At 37.7% G+C, this 16,380-nt stretch overlaps 1 protein-coding gene across 5 annotated transcripts in view; it reads left to right on the plus strand.

Annotated features, from left to right (window-relative positions):
* The window catches only part of epha3 (eph receptor A3), a 112,845-nt gene that overhangs the window by 58,412 nt on the left and 38,053 nt on the right, over nucleotides 1-16,380 (plus strand). For all 5 annotated transcript variants that reach the window (XM_079254028.1, XM_079254029.1, XM_079254030.1 and 2 more), the window contains exons 4-6: nucleotides 366-521; nucleotides 5,206-5,565; nucleotides 11,477-11,601. In XM_079254028.1, coding sequence (XP_079110154.1) covers nucleotides 366-521; nucleotides 5,206-5,565; nucleotides 11,477-11,601 — 641 coding nt within the window. The remainder of the gene's footprint in view (nucleotides 1-365; nucleotides 522-5,205; nucleotides 5,566-11,476; nucleotides 11,602-16,380) is intronic.

A 16,380-nucleotide genomic window follows, 5' to 3' on the forward strand; every position in this document is an offset into this window, starting at 1 on the left:
CACAGATATTTAAAGAGAGCATCCCTTTTATCTGAGGGGACAATTTGCATTATTCATGTTGTGCCGTGTGAGAGCTGGAGATAGAAGGAAATGGAGACAAAGACATTTCAGAGAATTATTGTTTTACCACCAGTCAATGGATTCCTGTTACATTTACAGCCGATTTACATTCATTCTTTTTTCCAGCGCTTTGTTGAAGCGTGTATGTGTGTGTGTGTGACAGTGAGACTGCATTAAACGCTACCCATCTTTCATTTCTCACTTTCTATTGTTGTAGATGCTGTGAAGCAAAATGCAGCTGTTCTATAGCTGCCCATGCACCAGTGCAGCATCATGCTCACCTGTCTGTGTTCTTTTGTTTCCAGTGTGCAGGGCAGGCTTCTACAAATCTACCCTCGGCAACATGGAGTGTTCCAAGTGTCCGCCTCATAGCTACTCTCACCATGAGGGGTCGCTGCACTGTGGATGTGAGAAAAACTACTTTCGAGCTGAAGGAGATCCCGCCTCCATGGCCTGTACTCGTAAGTGTGTGTTTATTTTTATTTGTTGTGAACCTTTTTGGCTGATAAGAGGAGTGAATTGTCTTCTGATACAGGTTCCACAATCCACCCATGAAGCTTAAAGCATAATCAGATCCTTTGCAATGGAAATTTTGTCAAGTTTATAGAGTAATGTGTCTTTTCAACTTCTCCTACAGTATGACATTATACATAGAACTGCCTCTAATATAAACGCTGTTATCAAGTAATGTCGGCGCTCCATATCGCACAGTTGGAAATTGTGAAATTCCAATTCACCCGTAAAAACAATAAACTAATGCACAAAAATAGTTGACATTCCTCATTTATTTAAAGGTCATGTATGCCAAAGCTGGCCAGGAGCTTTTTACCACCTTTTTCACTCTCTCAATAATTCTCACTTGCCTCCATCTGATGCAAATGGTTTGCAGATGCAGGTGCCTCCCGCAAGCATTCCGAAATGAACTCACTCTAAAACTATAAATCACTGCATTCCCCGATGTCAGATTATGGATACATCCGTTACAAAAGGGGCAGCGGGGAGAACAGTAGAAAAATATAAATCAGGGCCTAAAGCCAGAGACAGAATCCTAATTAGAAAGGCAGTCACGCAAGGTGCTTTCTGCGATTATCTCAACATCATCTTGTCAACCGCGCAAATTTCCCCTCACTGGGACAGATTGAGCAACATAAAAGCTGAAAATGAATAGATAAGTTGTTAGCAGATAATGATCATGAGTATCTCATGAGAGAGATTTTACTGGCATCAAGTCAATAAAGGTTGTTTCAAGTTGACTCAGGAAATTTGGAAATGTTGGCAGGAACGTCAGATAGACACTGGATTTATTTTTACATTTCATGACATATTTCACTAACAGCTGTTTAAACCCAAGTTTGTCCTCTCACAAGACTTCTTTTCAATCACTTACATCACTTTTATCCAACCTACTCTGGATTAATGCAAGTATATGTGAGATTTCCCCACTGTGCCCTCTGATAAAACACTGTTTTGTTTTGGTTTTTTTGCTTGTCTCAAACAAAAGTCATCAAATCAACATCTTTGCAAAAGAGTAGACAATATACACACAACACTGAGGAAAATTTTTAACCATTACAAATAAAGTTTGATAATAAACCAGCATCATTTCCTCTGAGTACCGTTTTCCAGACAGTGGACAATGGTCCATTTTCTTTTGTTGGAGGAAATGAAATGACTGAATTTAGTGTTTTATCATCACTTTAAAAAACAAGTGATTATTAAAACCGAACAAACTTTCTGATAGTAGGGATATGCTTTTGTCTTGATTGGATTCAATTCCAATTTTTTGGGTGCGATTCGATTTAAATTGCGATTCTCACAATTTTTCGATGTTGCTGATTTTTGTAGATTAAAAACAAAAAAAAATGTGTACAAAACTTTTTCTTTTTTTGCTCGTCATTTTTCTCGTCAATTAGGAAAAAACAACCCAGTAGCCAGACCGCCATTCTGCTGCTATAATGCCCAAGAAGACAACTAAAAAGATCAATAAAAACAATAAAAAATGACAAAAATTTTATAATGGATTATTTTTGCTTATCAAATTTTTTAACAAAAAAATTGATTTTAAAATTGTGAAGCAAAAAAAATCCTGATGTTCAATTTCTCAATTCGATTTTCCCACACCTATCTGTGAGTATTGTATAATTTTACAGGTTCTTAAATCACTTAACATACAATAATTAAGATAATTCTTGTGCAACATGCAGTATGTTTTGTCACATCATCATCAGCTTGTCTTCTCATATTTTTTGTGAGTTGGTGTCGGTGTTACAGTGCATTACAAGCACAAAACCTTTATATGTTGTGAGGCATCATCAGTATGTATTTTTGTTTTACATCCTTTTGAGACATGTTGGGTTCAATACAGCATTACAAGTTAAAAAAAAAAGCATTTATAGACTTTCATTTGTGAGACATATTTAGCTACCCAGATGTCTTTATTGGATTGCAAATATAAATTAGTTTTTAGTTTGTTTTTTAAATCTATTATTTTTTAATATTAGTACATGTAATGTTCAGATCAAGCCATCAGACTGTGCCAGTTATTAGTGGTGGTCGTAAGATGGCGCAGAGGTTTTGCGTCATCACGTTAGTGTGGTCACGTGAGGAGGGCATGTGGTTTGGCTATAAAAAAAAGGTAGGATACAAGTTTTTTCGAGAATAAAGAGAACGTACGTAAAGCTCCGTCTCTCGATTCATTTCAAGTTTAGCAGACAATCTAACAAAATGTCACAGTACAGAACAGATTAATGTTATGGGTGTTGACTGTAGTTTGAGTTTAAAGTAATTTTGCCCAAAAGATTTTTGAAAGCCTGGTTAAATTTCCATGTTATTTCTCTGCCTTTTCAGGATCCAGTTTCATGTAATCCTCTGTATTTCTCATATCTTTGAAACAAAAAATCTGAAAAGTACCACAACAAACCTGCCCAAAGAGGCGGTCCATCAAAACTCAGTATGAACTGCATTTATAAGAGAAGTTACCAAAGCCACTCTTTTCCACTCCACTGGTGACGACTAATCTTGTCGGTTTTATTTGCAAATGTCCTTCTGATGCTTTTCCATAACATTTCATAACATCAGTGTCCCTGAGTTACATCCATTACCATGTGCATATCACTTTCAACAAGCCACAAGCCCCAAGACCTGCAGTCACATTAGCAGACAGACACACAACAGCTGTGGGTTAACTTAGCTTCTGATCAGCTGTTCAGAGGCATTTGACAGGTCAAGTTATTAAATAAATATGTTACAGTGCTGTCTAAACTTTTTATATGGAACCAAGTTTTTTTGGTTTTTTTTTTTCTCCTACGTCATATGAGCTAAAAGGAAACCGAGAAACATCACAGAAAAGTCTGTGAACTGAAACCAAAACTGTTTATTTCTGACAATAACGTTTTTAACTTCTACTCAAGTCAGTTAAGTCAAATACAATGCTACATGTTTGTTAGCTTAAAATAGATTTTTCTGAATATATGGCATGTTATGCGGAAGTTGTAACTCCTGAACATAGTGAATGATTTATTTTTATTTATTTAGTTAGTTTTGACAAATAGTGTCAGCGATGGTGTAGCTGTACTGAAATGAAACCCTTAGAAGCGTCACACTGACTGTTCGGTCGGGAAGTTCAACAGTCATGTCCTATAAAACCACCATCTACTTATAATGCTAACATCAATTGTTAACATGATTTAAAATGTTGATTTGATAAAAGTGTGACTTTAAATATTTTTACTGTTCTGTCTCATTCGAATTACAGATATTGTCAACGTTAAGTCTAAGTCACTTTGACAATAATGTCTTTGTGAGCGTGAGGAAAAAAAATATCCAAGCAAAAATCAGTGGTTAGCACTGTGGCCTCACAGCAAGAAGGTCACTGGTTCGATCTTCGGCTGGGGAGGGGTCAGTGGCCTTTCTGTGTGGAGTTTGCATGTTTTCCCCGTGTATGCGTGGGTTCTCTTCGGGTACTCCGGCTTCCTCCCACTGTCCAAAGACATGCATGTTAGGTTAATTGGTCATAGGAGTGAGTGTGAGCGTGAGTGGTTGTTCGTCTCTCTGTGTGGCCCTGCGATGGACTGGCGAGCTGTCCAGGGTGTACCCTGCCTGTCGCCCAAAGCTGGCTGGGATAGGCTCCAGCTTCCCCGCGACCCTGAATTGGATTAAGCGGTTCAGAAAATGAATGAATGAGGATGAATGAATGAATTAAGGGTTTGATGTTTTAATGTTATGCATCCATGTTCTAAATAGCTAAGGAGATTAAGCTAAAGGACTCTGGGAGGTTCCTAAAACATGCAAGAAAAAATTTGGTTTTTTTTTCCGTAAAGTAAAATGTTGTGTGTGACCCAAATCAAATGCCTCTCATTATTTCAACAAGACAATCCCCAAGTGGAGCAAGATCATATCCATGTCATCTTTTGGGATGTTTCTTTTTTTTTTTTTTTTGCAGAAAATGGAAACTTGATTAGAATTGATGAAACGATGAATGATGGTAAATACAGACAGATTCTTGAGGAAACCTGCTTCAGTCTTTTAGGGCATTGAGACCAGGACAGAGGTTCCTCTTCCAGATGGACAATTACCCAAAACTTGCTGTTAAAACAACACTAAAGTTGTTTTAGAGGAAAAATGTACGTGTTTTCAAATGACCTAATTCAACTAGTTGACCAGCAGAACACAAATTGAAGAGCTGTTTCACCTTCAGGATTGAAAACAACATCTCCGTTTTCAGACACTTGCGAAGAGTTTGTAGCTGAGATTATTGTAGAAGGAAACTGGCATCAACATCATGTAAAAGGAATAACGAGACAAATTTACAAATTCACTTAGAGGCAGATGAATGAATAAACACAAATTCTTTGCATCTTGGGAAATTTGGTACCTTTGATTCCTTCTTAGAAAAAAAATATTCAAATTTATTTTATTTACAGATTATAATAATCGCCTGTGCTGCTACAATATTCCATCTCAAACAGAAATGCATGGATGCAACAAACAAACAAAAAAAAAAAAAAAGAAAAACATTTTAAGATCCATTAAAACCATAAGTTTCATATTATATGCTGTACGTACTGTGCCCTCTGCCCTTCTGGGAACTTATTTCTGACTTATTTCTGCTGCACACGTCATTTTCTTCTCTTCTCTGTCCACCAGGACCTCCATCAGCTCCCCGCAACGTGATTTCTTCCATCAACGAGACCTCAGTTATCCTGGACTGGAGTTGGCCAGAGGACACTGGAGGTCGCAAGGATATTACCTTTACTGTCCTGTGCAAGCGATGTCGCGGTGGCGTTGCCACTGGCAACAACAGTGGCGCCCAGCGTTGTGAGCCATGTCGAAGCAATGTTCGCTTTCTGCCAAGAGCCACTGGCCTGCACAACACCACAGTGACAGTGGCTGATTTGTTAGCCCACACCAACTACACCTTTGAGATTGAAGCACAGAACGGCGTGTCTTTGTTGGCTCCCAAAATGAGACAGTATGCTGCAGTCACCATCACCACCAACCAAGCAGGTAAAATGCCACAGAGCATAAGTTACAAAGTTATGTGACAAATGTACCAACTTTCTGACAAATTTAAATGATTTGAATATGATATATACGATGAACCACAGTACTCTTTTTTTAACATCTTTGCAAGGTTAGGTTGTGGTAACAGAGTTTAAATTAGGGAACGACTTCTTTTTTATTTTTATATATAAAAAAAAAAAAAAATCCCCTCTCGTCTTGAATAATTCTTCAGTTCTAACATGTTGGTGAAGTTTGGGTTTATAATTGTCAAAGAAGCGTTAAAGGTTGAGATGGTATCTGCCACTGACTCACCATGCCATTGTGTGGGTCGTTCAGGTCTTTGTCACCTGCGAGTTCACAGCAGTCAAAACTGCTTTGGTCACAAAGTCCAATGGGAAATACAAAGCCACCTTGGAGGGTAGTCAAGACTGCATTGTGGCTGCTTGCAGAGGTGATACTGGTTCCTCTGTTCTAAGATGCCTTTTCCAATTTGACATGACTTATTTGATCCCTCTCTCAAACCACCTGTCCTCTCTGTCCAAAATGTCCACATTACTGTGCTTAAAGGAGTGTCCTTTATCCTTGGGATGCAGGTGAAGTGGTGAATCTTGACCAGCAGAGCCAGCCCTCTGGTGTGCTGCCAATGCATGTATTCGGCTTTCATTATTTTACAAAATCACCCCTATGAATTCACAGATAAGATTTATTAGTTACACTTGTCAGATTTAGTCTTTTTAATTATTACACAAAATAATGTAACATATAAGCTTAAAGAGTGTATCTAAGCAAAACTACAGGAGTGTTTACAGCTGTTTAATCTCTGAAACACACTGATTTCTTGTGAACTTCTTACTTTATTTCTTCATGTGCATAAGTCTTAACCTATACCACTCTTGCCACAAACATGTGCACTCCAACTTTCAGCCCTGGACATTTACAGGCCGATCCCAGGCCTCTGTGCTCTTGTTTAACGACTGAGATCGAATGACCTCCTCCTTTGCAAAAGAAATATCTCCTCCTTTTAACAGACTCTTAACGCAAGGATGGCCTCCTAAAACTCCCATCAATCCTTTTAAACAAATATCTCTCCTCACATCCAGTTTGTAGAAGAATAAGGAGGCAAAGGCAGGTCGTGTTGAAAAACTCCAAGGGTAAAATAAATCTAGCTGCAGCATAAAGTGCCAAACCTCAGAAATCTCTGACTCAAGCAAGGAATGCATAAAGGTCTACCTCCAGTTCATCAACTTAAATTTCCTTTTTCCTACTCCTTCACTCTTCCCCTGCACTGTTTGCTTTTGTATTTGGTGTCAGTCGTTGAACATTTTTCATCTCAGTACTTCTGGTTTTCTCTGGTCTGTCTCTTTGCCTGAACACAAACCCTTTTTTCTGCTAACCTGTCCCCTTTCACTGCTAAACCACATATAGCTATTTTCCTTATATTTAGATGTTTCTTTTTCATATGGCCTCTTTCTTTAATGTCTTGACCTTTGATTTGACACTTGACAGGTTATTTTTGCCCTCAGTGAACAGATGAGATTTTCTACCATAAGTTGCCAAACAGGAAGGTAAGACTCCATCATACAGAAGATGACAGTCACTGGGCAGGCAATGTTCATTTCCACTGACTGATCAGAGTAAGTGTCGTCAAACTTAATGTATTAAGACTTAAGGAGTTTTAAGGGCGCTGCTGAATGTCCCTGCTTTATCTCAGTAAAAGAAAAAGTTGTTTTAGTAAAATTCACAAATTCTCAATCTGTGCTTGCAAACCAACAAGAGCTCTGTGTCAGCGCATGCAGCTCCATGGGTGATGCATTTCAAGTACAAGGTTGTAGGTGTTGTTTGAGCCTTGTGTGTAACCATACACCTCTGTGTACTCAAAAGTTTAAAGGAGAAAAAAGAAGGAAAATAGACTTAAATTCATAGTTTTTTAGTCCTGAATGTTCTGTTGTGCTTGGATTACAAGCAAAAGGATTTACAAAATAAAAACCAATAATGCCTGCAAAGTCAGAGTTCTGATTACGTTTTACATTCCGCTTTTGTTACAAAGAAATTAGTTTTCTGACTTTATTGATACTGAGATAAACCTGTTGATTCCCAGACACATTCTACATTTACAAATGTGATTTTAGGCGTATCTCTGAGAATCTTCATGTTGTGCTTTTTTGATAAGGAAAAGACTTCTTTGACATTTTTTTTTAAGTATGATTTGTATGCAAAAATGATTGTGTCCATGGATACTGTTGCCAACAGAACCACATGATGTGATATTTTGGCTGCAGTGTAACAGGTTAAAGACGTGACCTCTTTTAGGTCTTTTATGAGGATGAAGTGCACATACATTTCCAGTGAAGGGGAGTAAAGGATCAAGAATTTATTGCTATGAGGATAAAGGTCAGCGAAGATTAAAACTAAACAGAAAGCCAATCCAAATGAGAAAGATAAGCCAGTTAGCAAAGCTTCAGAGTCTTCTGTTGGTAAGCTTTATAATCTGTGTTGTTAGTCGGGGGGATTCTCTCTACGATCTGAATATATATTAGATTTAAAGAAGGCTTATCAACACTGAAAGGCCTTTTGTGTGCCCAGAATATTGAAAAGCATCTCAATGTTTTAGCGATCAGAAAGGATGGATCTTGGTCTTAGATTTCAAGAATTAAACACGCAGATCTACACGCAAATATGCACATGGAAAGACACCTTCACACTGTACCCACCAGACACACTCACAGTCCTCCTGTTCGCTAGCAAATATCTCAGCCTGCAGCTGCACTCCCTCCATCAGCCCTCAGAGTTTACAAGGATTAGGTTTGTCAGTGCACCAGCCCCACCCGTCGACACTTTTCCTCAAACACATACACACAGAGATACACACATGTATAGATGCCAAAGCTGTTAAAAGCTGGATTAAGTGTTTCCCTGGGAAGGAGCAGTATGTCCTGGCAGTGCTGTCAAGGTGCTGTCAAATAGTTCTCCTCCTCTCGCCTCCTTTGCCCTCCACTTACAGTTAGAACTATGCCACAACACAGTAACTATTATCAACATTTGAAAAGAGTTGTGTAACACGTAACTGCAACTGAAGTTTGTTAAGTGTGTTTTCGTGGGAAAAGAATGAGAAATATGATGGACAAATACTTAAATGATAAAATAAAATTTCAACAAGCCTTTTTATACAATGATGGAGTTGTTGTGAAGTTCATTTAAGCACCAATAATCAGCCATCACCCATAGCAACCTGCTGCTGTTCAGTGGAATACGTCCATGTTTTTAGATGCTTTCCAACAGCTGCGTCATGTCCCACAAAACTCACAGTGAACATATAGGGTCAGTTTGGTATGCTGTGTCAGTTTTACAGTTATGCCTCAGACAGAAACAGAGATTGACAGCAAATTAAGTGCTCGGCAATAGACATGAAGAGAAAGATAGGAGGGGAAGCGTGGAGAAGAAAACAGGGAGGAGAGGAACTTGAAGCTGCCTCCAAGCGACCCAGACTCAGTAAATCATTACCACCATAAACCACAGAGCCAATAAAAAGCACAGCCTCACCCCACTGTCAGAGCCAGAGGAGGAGGAGGAGGAGGAGAGGAGAAGCAGGGGGTATAGAAACAGATTCTACCCATCTGGATTCATTACAGGAGAAAAAATAACTTCCCGCGGAAATACACACCAGTGTGTGTACACACACTCAGACACATTCTGCAGCCATATAATCATCATCAAGAAAAGCTTGAACATTTCAAAGACAAACATGTTTTTTCCTGTGGTCTAATAAAATTAAAAGTCGATGCCTCAGATGCTGAGTTGGCCCCGGAGCTGCCTGGCAATTAGAGAGCAGTAAAGAAGGGAAATGAGAAAGGGAGTGAAGAGAAGGGGAGAGTCACAGAACGAAGGAGGGGAGCAGGCCTTCATGGAAGGGGAGATGTGCTGAATTACTAGATTGGGACCATGTGAACTCCCTGAGGCAAGGCCATGCATGGGTGAAGGGTTGGTGTGGAAGATTGGCAAGGGAGAAAGCAACAAACCAAAAGGAATGGGGACAGAAGAGGGAGACAAGGGAAGAAAAGGTTCTTAGGGATTCAAATGACATTTTTCTGTCCTGAAAAGGAAAAAACAAAAAGAGATAAATGATTGGATTATTGTGGGAATTTGTGCTGTTTAATTTAATCTTCTGAGTAAAACAGTCAAAATGGCATTCCTTATTCACATCAGGATGTTTTAACAAGGTTACCACCATTTTGTTTTTGCTGTTGTTGTTTAGTTATTTTGGTGAAACTAACCAGTCCATTTCTGCATTATATATGTTTTCCCTTTGTTGTTGGACAGTGCTGATTCATGCATCTGAATAATTACTGTTTCCAATTAATTGTAAGCTAAAGATTTTTTTTTTTTATAACCTTAAATTATATCACCATGACAACTCAAACACTTCTATTTTGTTATTATTTTTTCCATTTTACAATGTTACATCCAATGTATTTAGTGGCATTTATTTAAAAGTAAAACATTAGATATTGTTAAAACTTACTGTTTCATTTTGTTGACATATGGAATCAAAATATTCATTGAAATACATTTACTACCTCTTTCTAATACCCTCATAAATATAAAAATACTATCAGCAGTAAGAGGAAAAATAATCTTTTCTCTACTTTAGAATAGAAAAATTTGCTTTCAAGGCTATGAATGAAACCTAAAAACCCCTCTGTAAGGAATGTGAAAATACAGATAATAAAGTTTAAAGTTAGTTCAGTGAAAGTCTTTCTGAGGTGGAGAATTCTGCCTGAGAGCGTGAGGTAAAATTATGTTTTAAAGCAGCCTTTAAACATATTTTCATTGGGAGCTGACACATGCAGGTAATGAATTCTGCTCACAGAATGAGGCAGGTAGCCTCCTCCACAGTAATGGGCTTGTCATTCATTCATTCATTTTCTGAACCGCTTAATCCAATTCCGGGTCGCGGAGAGCTGGAGCCTATCCCAGCTGGCTTTGGGCGACAGGCAGGGTACACCCTGGACAGCTCGCCAGTCCATCGCAGGGCGTAATGGGCTTGTGCTACAGCAAATATTTTTTTTACTTTACAATATTTTTTTTTATTTTATGTTTGTGCAGATTAGACATCTGTTGATTGAATAAAAAAAAACTCTGAAAGATAGTGAATTAGTCTGATAGAATTTAAGACAGAAAAAGCCTCAAATCTTAAAGTGACAAGTGCATCAAAAGAAAAATCAGGTGTCCATAACTATAGTGTCTTGAAATGCATGAAGCTTGTCTTTGCCTTAGAATATATTATCTTTGAAACATAAACATTTAAGAACCAAAACATTCTTCTCAGTACTGACACAATATAACGGAATTATGAGGATGAAAGAAGATAGAATTGATGAAAAATCATAATAAAAAAGTAATAATATAAAGAAACAGCCCAAAACATTAAAAATTAAAACAAAATTGTATTAGTTGGTTGCAGTAATAAACAAATGAGTAAATAAATAAATAAATAAAGAAATAAACACCTATTCTCTATTCTTGTCTCAAACTTTTATTTTACAAGAACAGAAAAATAATCATAGCAGCTTTATTAAGAAAAATGTCAAATTCATTATTATTTGTGGTGAGAATTTTTCCCATTATTTTTTTTTTTAAATCAATATTTCAGAGGATTTCAAAGGATTATATATGTTATTTCTTCTTTTTGTTTTTTACATGTATGTGTAAGTATGTATTACAAAAATTATGTCTTATTTCCCTTATGATCTCCCTGTAAAACGGCCCCACCAAACAGCCAACTGAATTAAACTAACAGGAACTAGAGTCAATTGCCAGGATTCAGCATGAGGGACTGAACTTCCACTGAACCTTATTTTAACCAAACTGTTTCTCTCTTTCCTCCATTCTGGGTCTGTCTGTGTCTTCTGTTCAGCTCCTTCTCCTGTAACAGTCATCCGAAAGGAGAAGACATCTCGAAACAGTGTTTCCCTATCCTGGCAGGAACCAGAGAGACCCAACGGCATCATCCTTGACTACGAGATCAAGTATTATGAAAAGGTTGGTTCAGTTTATATAAATCTTGAAACTTTACCTGATGAGCCAACAAAAAGGCAGCATCATAAGCAAAACCTTTTAAATAAATAAATTTAAAAATCTTCAAATAAAAAAATTCTTTGAAGATCACATGTCAGTTAAGCTGATATGCTGTACAAAGGCAAATCATATTTAATATAGTGGACTTTAAAGCTGTCATTAGCCTGCCTACACTATTTGGCTTCATAAGCGTTGTTACGCTTTACAACAATGTCATTCAGAGAAGTAAACAGTGGCTTTAAAGGTGACATTGGGGTCTATTCTCCCTGACTGTGGGGGACTCTGGTTGGGGCCACCTCCTGGGGGGTGCATGGCTGGCTCCAGGGTGGGGCGGTTGGGGTCTGTACTTGGGGGTGGCTGCTGGCTGCCCAGATCTTGGGGTTTTCCCTGCCTGCCTCTTGCCTTTGTGTGGGCGGGGTCACTTTGGCATGATCACTCTTCTCTGAACACGTTCCACTCTGTATGTTCTGCATGTGACACAGTCACTGAGTCGTCCTGCAGGTTTATTTACTAACAACAGATTGTTTTCCTTCTATGTTTCGGATTTAGCTTGTGAGTTTTAGGTTCTTCTGACAGCTGATGGCTTGGTCCTCCCACAGGGAGAACATAAATTTAATGTTCTATATGTGTATATGTGTAAATATAGTATGTGTGTATGCGTGCATATGTATATGGATATAGGCTGTTCTCTTTATCATTCTTTCTTTCTGTTTCTCTCTCTCTCTCTCTCTCTTTCTACAAGGTGTTTATCTGTTTTCTCTTCTGTTCGATTTTCTTTCTGTCCCTCTTCTATCCCCTCCGGTCCAGTCCAGCAATACAAACTTTGTAATGCAAACAATTATGTAAAATAAATAGAAACATAAAAATAAGAATCTAGAATATCAAGGGGAACATTATATCTATAATGCTTACATCTATAATGCCCCCCTTGGCAAAGTAAATTTGCTCAACGGAATACAGTATCTAGATATTCATTCTGCTGCCTTAAATGCTGGACAAGACAAAAAAAAGTGACATTGCGGAAGGATGCTGATAAAGCCTCCACATTCTTACTCTTATGGTCAATTATTTATGGATCTAAACCTGGCATATAGTCTTTCCTTATCTTTATTTTTTAATTTTGTTTGTATTCTTCTTTTTAAAGAATTATTGCATCTAATGGATTTAACTCCGATTGTTATTTTTACTGATGTCGATGCTCAAAGAAAAGATTTTGCTGCCTGGCAGACTGTACTTTTTAAATGATTGTGCATGTTGGAAAAAAAAAAAAGAAAAAGGAAAAATAAAATCTGCTGAGTGCAATAGGCTGCCAGAGAATGCAGCATAAAGGGCAAATTTAGTTGCAGCCTAAGCTAAGTGCTACCCAGCTTACTAACAAGATAAATGAAAGTTAGATTAAATCCTTCCATTAGAAAAGAAATAAAGATATCAAAATTCCATGCTCAGCAAAGCATTTCCCAGATTGTTATTATGTACTATGTGTGGCTGCTGTCAGGTAAAATTATTGTATTGCAAAACAATTAATTTAACAACAATGTGTTTTGCATTTAATATGAGATGGAGGCAGAGTGGAGTTAGAGGAGATTTTTGCCAACAGTTTTATGATCTAATGAAGTTATAAAATGTATACAGTCAGAAGCACTAAGTTAAAATTTACTTACAGATGTAAGGGCCGACCACCAGCATTGATTTATTGGGAAATATTAAATTAAAAATAAGTGTAGATGTGAGGCTTATGTCGAAAACTGACCCCTATTTTTCTTTTTTCTTTTTTTTAGAAACATTTTTTTGCCACATTCTACCATAAGTCTTTGCCCTGCCAGCATCACTTTTCAGTACACAGATTATCCTGTTTGTGACACATTTTAATTGCCTAAATGCCAGATTGATTTTAACAGAAATTCCTTTATGTCACACCCTAAAACCAATTTGACTACAGAGTTATGCTATCGTGTGGGGATATCATTACATTTTTTTCTATTATTATTTCCCCCACATTCATTTGCATTGTAATCAGAGGCTCATGTGCTGATGTTGTTGTTTCATGTTGTTACATGCTTTTGATGCCAAACCCTTATGCTCAAAGCTAACAGTAACTGAAAAATGTGTTTTTAACACAAAGGAAACTCGTGGATGAACATGTTTTTTTCCCCCTCTCTTTCTCTACTCTTTTCTAACCTTTTGTAGAATAAAAATGATCTTTTTATGCATTAGCATCCAGGAAAATGTTGTTCATTTCTCTGCTTGTTGAAAGGAGTACCCAGCCTCAATCTGTCACCAGTGGGGAGTGGGAATGTGTTGAATACTGCCACTTTTTTGTGGACCATATGGAAAACTGTGTATGTGTTCATAACGCAGAGTCACAAGGCACAACATGCTTCATTGCATAAAAGTGACATGAAATCAGCTTTTTAATCATCGCTGATATTTATGGGTTGGAAATCCTTCATCACTTTTCAGCACTCTCCATCCCACTTTCTCCTCATGTGTGTGTCTCCTGCACATGGGGTTTCCTTTTGTGAAAAATATACTATACAAATAAACTGCTAAACCATTCTTCTGTCCGAACACCTTACCATTCCTCCAACCTTAATCTTTTCTGTCTCTCACACATGACATCTCTGCATTTAACTCCTCGATGGCGACAAAGTCTATAGAGGAGACAGTAAATGCATCTGTGGGGTCTCTCATTCCTCTGTGAAGACTAATTAGTGCAGAACGAATTACGCTGGCTTTCAGCATCAGTGTGGAGCTACGGCTGACATTTTGATGGTGAAATTAGCCATGGATGCAAGTTTAATCACTTTGGCTGATTCACAAGCCCCATATGCATGCATACGTGTGAATATAAGTGCCCTAGATCAGTGTGCTTGAGCGCCAACATTGGCCTCTAATCTCTTGATTAGTTGGCTGACAGACGTTGTTTCCTCTCTAAACTCAGGACGTCTGCTCAGCCATCCTGAACTAAGATGTTAAAACAAGGCTGGGAAAAACTGAAAGGAAAAGTTAATGAGTGATACCGGGTCAGAGCTCACCGCAGGTCTAATTGTCATCTGTGGTCCCTCTAATGCACACACTTGCTCACTCATTGCAAACTCGTGTTAATTATGAAAAGATGGAAAATATAGGTGTTTAGTTAAAATTAAAAAAAAAAAAAGGCATTTTAATCATGAAAAATGAATGCATGACAGAGGTCTCTTAAAGCAGCAGGCAGAAACACACCAAGGCCCCTTAGCATGCCAAGGCTAAAGACCATACTGTTAAAGCACAAATGTTAGAGTATAAACGCCACGCCAGGACCACCCCATGAGTCACTTATGAAAGAAAGAGGCTTTTAGTGATGCATACAGTTGCCAGCTAAATTCCTCAGCTCTCATTGCATGGGAAATGGCATGCAATGGGGTTGCTGATGACTATGCATAGACACTCATGCATAGTTGTATTTAGACTGCATTCAAACAAGATGGTAAAAAAGTTCACAACGAAAAAAATCATGGATTTGACTCAGAAAGGGACATTTAGACTCTCACAGAGTTGAGACAACCAAGTTATTCAAGCGCAATTTAATGGTTTCATACTTGCTTCTTTCTCAGAAAGTGGAAAATTTGATATTATTTTCATTTCATTTGTCCAAATAAAATAGTGAAAAAATAGATAAAATTTTCAAACTAACAAATTATGAAACAAGGCAGTTTCCAAACTGTTTTAAACTCATGCCATATGATTACAGCTTTTTATCAAGCACAATAAAGAAAAATTTATGAAAAGTGTTTTTATCCAGTTTGCACCTCACATACATCAACCCAGTCAGGAAGCTGAAGCATCATGCTTTAAAACTATAACCCTCTGGCCCCAAGCCAAATATCACCCTGTAACATGTTTTAATTTCTAAAATTGCTCCCATCAGTGCAAACCACTTCCATGTCTACAAGTCGTGAAACAAGAAGCTTGAATGTCTGAAGTGTCAGGGGCCTGGGGCTGTTCATTTCCCATCCTATATATGGGAATAGTTACAAAAGGTTTGGTGATATTCTTGGGAATTCCCAACCAGAAGACTTCCCAGAATGAGAGAGGTGTTTCATCATTTGGAAGCCTGCACGATCTGTATGATCTTTGTGTCGCTTAAACTGGCGAAAAGGGCACTCTGCAGCCGATAAGGCATTTTCAAGTGCACTTTGCAAAAATGGACTTTATGGGAATACACTTTGCTGATTGTTTTTGCATGTTTTATCACTCTCATCTAGAGAGCTGAGAGAAAGCTTCAAAACTCCATTCATTTAAACTGTTTATTTAGTCTTAGACAAAGGAATGCTTGCTGAAACTGTGTTTCCAAGACTTCTGTTAGAGATATTCTGTTGTGCATGCACAAGTACTTACTGTATGCATTACTTATAGAAGCTATAATTTGATGCAGCTTTGTTTAATTTATCAAGGCGCAGTGTAGCGCAGAGGCCCTGTTAAAGTCCAGATTTTCATGCAATATAGATTGTCTGTTTATACATTCCTTACTTGACCTTACTACACATTCTTCATACATATATATATATATATATATATATATATATATATATATATATATATATATATATATATATATATATATACACCTGTGTGTGATTTTCAGGGGATCACATGTCCTGATCACTGAACAGTGACAAGTTGCATAAGATTTATAGATGCGATGAAAAGTTGTTCCAGCACAGGTCTGGTGTATCAGTTTCTTCCACACATACATGCCAGTTT

Source organism: Telmatherina bonti, assembly GCF_933228915.1.
Source record: "Telmatherina bonti genome assembly, chromosome: 15".
Taxonomy (NCBI): Eukaryota; Metazoa; Chordata; class Actinopteri; order Atheriniformes; family Telmatherinidae; genus Telmatherina; species Telmatherina bonti.